This window comes from Quercus suber, unplaced genomic scaffold (assembly GCF_002906115.3).
Source record: "Quercus suber isolate HL8 unplaced genomic scaffold, Cork oak 2.0 scaffold_362, whole genome shotgun sequence".
NCBI lineage: Eukaryota > Viridiplantae > Streptophyta > Magnoliopsida > Fagales > Fagaceae > Quercus > Quercus suber.
Window position 1 is genome coordinate 190,920 of NW_027069814.1, and position 8,388 is coordinate 199,307.

Sequence of the window (8,388 nt, forward strand, 5' to 3'; positions counted from 1 at the left end):
AGCTGTTGTGGGTCACAGACTCTCATAGTATAAGGATTAAGGTGTTTAAAATTGAACGACAGGTAACAGCAAATACTCAAATGGAGAAGCATAAATGGGGTTAGCATAACTACATTTAGGTAGCACAAAAGGAGCGGCATTAGAAAACAATTAAGAAGGAGAGAAGTAAATAAATAAATATAAACTGTGAAAGCCTTTATTTATATTATTATTATTATTATTATTATTATTAAAAAAAAAGTAAGAAAAGAAAGAAATCCCTAGATCCAATCTGCACCAAATGATCCTCATCACCAAGACCACCTATGACTTTACCTACCCAACAAAAAGTCTCTTTCATAGTATCTCTTCCAAAAAAATACCCACCAAACCCCCCAATACAAAAAAAAAAAAAAAAAAAACCCACATCCCAAAGCCAACTAACCAATCAACTGACCAAAATGAGAGATACACAGAATTCATAGATAGAAGAGAACCAAAACACAAACACTCACAAAATCTTTCTCTCAGAGTCTCTCACTCTCCACCCAAATACAAAAAACCAACAAAAATGGCCTCTTCCTTACCTCTCTCCCTCTCCTCTCTCCACCACCACCACACCTCCACCACCCCACTTATCCTACGCACCTCTAAGCCCCTTAACCTGCGCACCGCCACCCGCACCTACAGACCCAACTCCATAAAAGCCTTTTCTGCACCAGTTCTCACCCAAGATGACCTCAAGAAGCTGGCTGCAGACAAGGCTGTGGAGTACGTGAAGCCCGGCATGGTCCTCGGCCTCGGCACCGGCTCCACCGCCGCCTTTGTCGTCGCCAAGCTCGGCCATCTCCTCAAGACTGGTGAGCTCTCTGACATTGTTGGTGTCCCCACCTCCAAACGCACCGAGGAGCAAGCTCGCCAACTGGGTATTTTTCAACTTTTGATACTTTTTACTGAGAGAATTACTTGGTGTCAGTACTTAGTTTGATATGAACGTGTTTGAATTGAGACACTGTAGCAAACAGCATTGATGGTAATTTGATGACAAAGTGTGGCAATTGGGTGGTTTTAGAAATTTGATGTTGAGAATTCTTGGTGCTGAGTAGTTGATTTAAAATTTGATAGCTTTAGCCAACTGGGTGTATTGTTTTAATAATGAGAATTCTTGGTGCTGAGTGCTTGATATAACAACATGTTGGGACACCATGGCATTGTAGAAATTTGATAAGATTGGTCAACTGGGTATTTTGTTAGGAATTTAAATATTGAGAATTCTTGGTGTTGAGTACTTGATATAACATTTTGAGACGCACCACAGCATTGTTCAAATTTGATAGCAATTGCTTACTGGCCATTGTTAGAAATTTAGTTCTGAGGATTCTTGGTGGGTTGTTGTTGGCATAACATGTCAAGGCACCACAGAAGGCATTGTAGAAATTTGATAGCATTTTGCTTACTGGTTTTGTTAGAAATTTACTATGGAGGATTCTTTGTGTTGAGTACTTGATATATAACACGTTGAGATACCACAACATTTGATAACATTCACTAATGGAGAATTTCTGGTGCCGAGTACTTGATATAATATGGAGAGAAACTACAACATGGTTGGAAATTTAATGTTATTAGTTTTAGAACAACAATTTTATGTCAATCAATTGTTCTTATGACTATTATCCGGTGTGGGACTTAATTATCTGAATTACTCAACAGGTATCCCTCTCTCAATTCTTGACGACCACCCTAGCCTTGATCTCGCCATAGACGGGGCCGACGAGGTTGACCCGGATTTGAACCTCGTGAAAGGCCGCGGAGGAGCACTTTTGCGAGAGAAAATGGTGGAAGCTGCCTCGGCCAAGTTTGTAGTGGTTGCAGATGATACGAAGCTAGTGACAGGACTAGGAGGAAGTGGGTTGGCAATGCCAGTTGAGGTATTGGCGGCTGGAAAGGAGATTTCGACATTGGAAGGGGTTGTGGAACATGGGTTGTTTTTGAATATGGCGACTGCAGTGATTATTGCAGGAAAGAATGGGGTGGAGGTGAAGAATAAGTGAGATTTTGTGTTTTTGACTGTTTGAGGTTTTATGTGACTGTTGTTGTTCAATATATATATACTTCAATGATTTTGGGCTTCTTGTTGCCACTCTTAGATGGGTAATCCGGGAACTAGTTTGCATTACTTGGGCATTTTGAATTGTATCACTAGAATTGGAATAATGTTTAATGAGGGGAATGGGATAAAGTGAATTATTTTTAATGGAAAATTTCATGCTAATGTGATTTTGGGCATGCATTTATGGTTTAAACTTTGGAATCTATTCTCTTTTAATATGTTATTTGAATTTTATGAGTGAAATAATTATTCGCGATTTCAATGAGTTATATTATAGGATTTTCTTGATTTCTTTTGAAATTAGCCAAAAAAGATGAAGGTATTATTCCATCCTCAAAATGCTTTACATCTTTATGGATTTTTGCTTGCATATTGTTCCTTACTATACATGTGAACCTGGGCATGAATGAAGCAAAAATGTTGATTTGTTTTTTTTTTTTTTTTTTTTTTTTTTTGGGNTTTTGTTTTTTTGGTGGGGGGGGGGGGGGGGGGGGTGTGGGGGTGTTTAAGAGAAAATTGGACTGTTAGCATGTTAGATACAAAGAACACTGATCTGATATGTTCTTGAACAGTAACATGGTGATTGCAGGTTCTTCAGTGGCCACTGGTTGGTACCTAACATTTTTATTGCAACTTCATTATTTAACAATCTTGTAAAAATGACACAGGAAACCCTTACATTCCTTCAGGATTCAGCTGTCAGAAACTCTGGTTTTCATTAGTGTCTCTGTAAATTGCAACTTTGGTAAGGGCATCAGATATTCTTTCAACTTTTGACTAATTGTTTACATTTTGCACTCAGGAATACTAGGTATTATGGGCACAGTCAATGGCAACTAGTGAAGAAGCAAGTGTAGTTATGTTTTTTTGATAAGTGAAGAAAGTGTAGTATGTGCAATGGAGATTATAATAAATGGGATTTAAGATAGTTTGGGCCATTTTCTGTAAAATGCTTCTGCAAAATCTCTCTCTCCCTCTCGTGTATGTGAATCAAGAGTAATATTAATACAGATATAAACTTGCACCCCCACCTCTTATCTTTCACTAGCCTGTTTTACTTACTCTAGGAGCTTTTCTCATAATATCCTTTCAAATTTCCTTACATGTTACATGGCTGTTTTAAGATCACTGATATTGAAGATGAAGCTCGGCTTATATTTAATCTTGAATGACTATAGTGGATTTTCTGTTATTTTTGTTAATATGTCAATGTAATCAAATTTGCTGCATGACTGTGTTTCATTGCTTCAGGTCATAAACTAAACATGAATGTGGCATTTCTTTTCATTTCATCTTAATGTCACATATCTTTATCCTTCTGGTTCATTGCATTTACTATATTTTTTTAGTCAGTTTGCTTGTTTAGAGTTGAATCATTTTCAGATGCCGAGCTAACATTATAGCATTTGCGGATTTTAGATTTTTCTCTGAGTTTGGACCTTTAGTTCTGATTCTAATGAACTGAAAGTCATCTCTATGGTTTCAACATACTATCCTCTAACAAAGAGGCTTGTATTTCTGATGTGAAAAGCCCTAAAGAAAGAAATAATGACAGAATGTGGAGTTTAAGATTTCAGAGGGCATTCAATGATTGGGAGTTAGCGGCTTCCTACTCCCTCCTCCACTTCATTCAAACCCGAATCCCTAGGGGTGGAGGTTGTGATAGGCTTTGTTGGGATCTTAATGGCAGTAGGAAGTTTGATACTCGATCTTTCTATCATAAGATTCGTAATGCAGATCCCTCCACCTTCCCTTGGAAGGGTATTTGGAAAGTTAAGGTTCCTAATAGGGTGGCTTTTTTTATGTGGACCGCAGCTCATGGTCAGATTCTAACTTTGGATAATCTTATGCTTCATGGTCGTCCTTTGGTGAATCGTTGTTATTTGTGCTGTTGTAATGCGGAATCTGTGGATCACCTGTTACTTTTTTGTCCGATAGCTCATTCTTTGTGGATGCATATGCTTCAGTTGTTTGGGATCGATTGGGTCATGCCAGGTTCAGTTGAGGACTTATTATTCTGTTGGTTTCATTGGCTTGGGAAGCATAGTTCTGATATCTGGGATTTGATCCCAGGCTGTTTAATGTGGACTATTTGGTCTGAGCGGAATTGGCGGGCTTTTGAGGATGAGGGGAAAACTGTGGTTCAGTTATTAGAGTTGTGCCAAAGGACCCTCTTTGATTGGTCTCGATGTTGGGGTTTCTCAGATTGTTCTACCCTTACGGATTTTATTTCCTCTATTAGAATAGATTAGGGGCTGTTTTTTTGTCTTGTTGTTTCTTTTTTTTCCTTTGTTCACTACCATGAACTCTTTGTGTTTCTCTTGCTTTTCTTTTATTAATAATATTCTATTCTTACTTATCAAAAAAAAAGTTTTGAGCAAAAAGGTGGGATTGAAAGTGTGTTTGTAATTTTGAGGCACTGTTTATGTTATTAGACATTGTTATGAAATTACTTTTTATACTTTGCTTTTTCTTTTTTTTGGGTATTTGGGTTTGATAAGAATTTATTTGGCAAAGAAAGCTGGGACTGATTAGAGGGTTTAATATTATTGATATCAAAGTTCATTTGGATTCAGGAATTTTGGGATCTTTTTAGGACTTTGCATTGTTTCAGTCTTTTTCTTTATTTGATTTTTTTTCTTTGAGTTGTTATGAGGTTGGTTCTTATTGTTTGATTTAAGAATGCTGCCCAATTAATTAGATTTTTATTGTTATATATATTTTTTAAAGATTTAGTAAATCCTTCCAATGTTCACTCTTTACACTTGGTACACAAATGCAAAGCTTTGCAATTTAACTGTTTGATTAAATGCTTAAAAGAAACATTAGCTAGCCCATCAAGCCTTTGTGTTACCCTAATTTTTTTTTTTTGTACTGATATCGATGTGTATGTTCTTTTTTATTTTTTATTTTTTATCAAGGATCTGACTTTGACATTTAAGAAAAAGGTAATCAAGTTATATGTGTCTGTTATTGCAACCATTTTGACATTAGAACTCTAATACAATCAGATCCCTATACACAAACATATTAATTTTACAATTTAAATAAACAATAATTAGAATCCAATAATACTTATTGCCTTTCTTTTTAAAGTTTAACTATTTCTGTTGTATGGCATCAAATGTAACTGTCATGCTCTTTGACACTCTAATCCTCTGCTTGGTAGCCTCTTTCTGACTTTAGGCCTGCTTCTTTCTTGGTCTTTTCTTACTTCTCTTGTATGGGATAAAATTTAACTGTCACAGGATAAGATGAGCAAATGTTTCTTAGGTTCTATGTGCTGGTAAGGATCTAGCAACAGAACAAACTGCAAACCAAATGATTAATCTGCTAAGGCAGCTTCAGTTTGTGTATAATGATGTTCAATATATATATATATATATCCTAAGTGGAGTTTAGATTTTTATCACTGAGACAATCAGCAGTAGTTTGCTCCTGCATTTAAGTGTTTCTTTAGTGTTCATTGTTCTAAGTATTTATCCCAAGCTTTTTTCATTATCTGAAGTGTTTTGTCAATCTTTTAACCAACTAAAGATGTTTGAAAATGACTTATTGCTGGATTAGGAAAATTCTGTCATGGGGCACATGATGTTATGAAAGTTAGGGTGTGTAAGCGGTAGTAAAATTGAGATTTGCTGGGACTTAACCAATGCTAAATGTGGTTATGGGCCAGATCCCATGGAGGGATTTTATTTAGCTGTTGTATTTAATCAAGAAATAGTTTTACTGCTTTTGTATGCTTGGAAGAATGAATATAAATGTATTTCATTTTTGAGTGTGAGCAAATACTTGTAGTTGTGTTTTGATTTTTTTCGGAAAAAGTGAATTACAGGTCTTGCTTGCTTTTAATGGAGCTATTGCAAGTTTCATAGCAGCAACTAAAAATATCCCTGCAAATGTCAGTTGACAAGCCCCATATAGATTCCCAGGATCCTAGAAGAAACAAGTTCATTCCATTAATAGGTGAATTGACATTTCTTCTATAAGAATGGGTGGAGGTGAGCGCCTGAGTTGTAGGAAAGCTAATAGCTAACAGGCACTATTTATTTGTACCTAATGGTAGTACACTTTAAGAAACCTATGCTTTTTACCTTTGTTAGTGTAAAATAGCCAACAAACTCTATATAAAAAATTTACCGATTAATTTATGTACAACAGCAATAATTTTCAAAACATGATATAAATCATTTTTTGAATACAAATTTCTTTGAAGTTAGACATATTAGCCATATAGGGTATTATCTTTGATGTTTAGGAACGTATTGAACCAAGCTTTGCTTTGTTCAAGTTTGGTTCATTAATTCATCAAGCTTCAACTTAACTTCAAGATTGTTCATGTAGTTAATGAATGAGCCTCAATGAGCATCTTAACAAGTCTAATTCGAGTTGTTCAAGAGATCCTCCATTTTGTCACCGAGTCCTTACTACTTTTGTACTGTGGTGATACTCTTGTGATTGCTTCATCATTATGTTTGGTAAACTGTTACTACTTAAATTGGTTCAAGTAATCATTAATTCTGTTATTAGGTCATGGGGTCAAAATTAGATAATTATTTTCACCATGAGCACCTTAATTTGCTCCAATGTTTGTTGACACTGATATCTGCCACTCATAAATTAGCTTAAAGGGTACGCACCACTTGAATAAGCTTATTTTGAAATTAGCTGAAACTGCCACTCGTATATGTTCATTTGCTATAGTATATTGCAGAGGAGTTTGAATGAGACATGGTTTAACTGAATGGTATGAACCATTTGAATAAGCTTATTTTGAGATTAGTTGAAACAGCCAATCATATATGTTCATTTGTTATGGTATATTACGGAGGAGTTTGAATGAGACTAGGAAGCTGAAGCCTACAGACTTAATATGTTCCTTTTTAATACACACACACACACACATATCAATGATTATGTGCTTTGTGTTTATTTCTCAGTTATGTTGTTGATTCAACGTTGTGGCACTTAATTCTATTTCAGATGTATAGATTGAGTTTGTTGACTTTGTTGCTCAGTGATTTTTTGGTTTGTTACAAACTCTTAGCTATTGGATGCATTTTAAAGCTAATATAAATGGCTTAGTTGTCTAGACTGGATCTGTTGGTTTTGTTGTTTCAAGTATGTGATTCGTAAAGCTGATATGGCTTAGTTCTCTAGATTGAGTTTGTATGCTTTATTGTTCCGAATGTGATGATGTTATGTCTTTGCTGTCAAAATTTTGTATCTTGCTGATTTTCTTAACGAAATTGCTAAAATATCTAAAGAAACAATTAAAATCTCAAATCTTATTTACATCCCAAACAAGCATTTGACTGATATATCTTGGTTAAAATTCTTTTGTTAAATTTATGTTATCCAAAGATCTGTTAGCTCAAGGTTATTGAAATATATATATTTGCATACACAATTCTTTGAATAAATCTATTGACAATTAGATTTTTTTTCTATCCTTTTTTGTGATTGTTGTAACCGAGTTTACACGTGGCCTATGTCTTAGGTTTTGGCTTGAAAGGATGATCAGGATGCTTGGCAACCAATGTTAGAGCTCATTAATTCCAAACACAATGAAGGAATAAGTGAGGATGAAGTTGTTGCAATAGATTTTTGTTGGGAGGAAGTTGTTTGTTGGTTCACGGCTTTAATCTGCATTTTTGAATTGGAATTCCTCCTTCAATTCTTATTTTTCTCTAATGCAATGGTACTTTCCAATGTATTGTAGCTAAATAGTCCTATTGTGTATTTTGCCTCAATTGTTGCGAGTCTTAGCAATTTATGACCTTTAATTCTATTGAGTTGTGTCTGCAACTTGCTCTATTTGTTATAATTTGCAAATAAGCTTGCTGATTTGTAAATGTGTGTATCAATTGTTGAAATTTGGTTAATTTGTATAAACAATTTATTTTTATTATTATTATTGAAAAATATGCTTTTTATGATGACATTAATAAATGGAATATCTACTTTTTTTAATTAATATTGACCAAAAAGTCAATTGTTTGTTTGATTTTTTTTTAAGGAGAAAAATAAATATAAAAAGAGTGAAAAAAAAATGTTGGCTTTGAAAATTTTTCATTTTTTATAAATAATTTTATAATTTTTTTCATAATAATTTTATTTAAAAAAACTATTACTAATTCTCATATAAGAACACCACCATCATTACATTTTTTCTATTAATAATAACATTTATAATCTTGCCAATTTGTGTATGCAAGCTATTCTCATGATTAAGTCTAATGGTCCATTTGGATTGAGGGGGAGGGAGGAAAAGTAGAGTACAGTAAAATATATTT

At 34.5% G+C, this 8,388-nt stretch overlaps 1 protein-coding gene and 1 long non-coding RNA gene across 2 annotated transcripts; both read left to right on the top strand.

The window, feature by feature from the left end:
• The first annotated feature begins 425 nt into the window (after nt 1–425).
• Nucleotides 426–2,285, top strand: LOC111997923 (probable ribose-5-phosphate isomerase 3, chloroplastic). The gene is made up of 2 exons (XM_024030056.2): nt 426–905; nt 1,693–2,285. Exons 1-2 carry the CDS (start codon nt 551–553, stop codon nt 2,031–2,033), a joined length of 696 nt encoding a protein of 231 aa, XP_023885824.2. The 5' UTR covers nt 426–550; the 3' UTR covers nt 2,034–2,285.
• A 1,351-nt stretch (nt 2,286–3,636) lies between these two features.
• LOC136061903 (uncharacterized) lies at nt 3,637–8,006 on the top strand. The gene is made up of 2 exons (XR_010623749.1): nt 3,637–6,093; nt 7,593–8,006. It is a non-coding gene; the product is annotated as an uncharacterized LOC136061903 (long non-coding RNA).
• Nucleotides 8,007–8,388: the final 382 nt, after the last annotated feature.

Excerpts from the sequence above, each read along its gene's own strand:
- LOC111997923 (XM_024030056.2), top strand. The coding sequence starts at position 551 with ATGGCCTCTTCCTTACCTCTCTCCCTCTCCTCTCTCCACCACCACCAC. Across the intron at positions 906-1,692 it reads GGAGCAAGCTCGCCAACTGG|GTATCCCTCTCTCAATTCTT; the intron begins GTATTTTTCAAC and ends ATTACTCAACAG.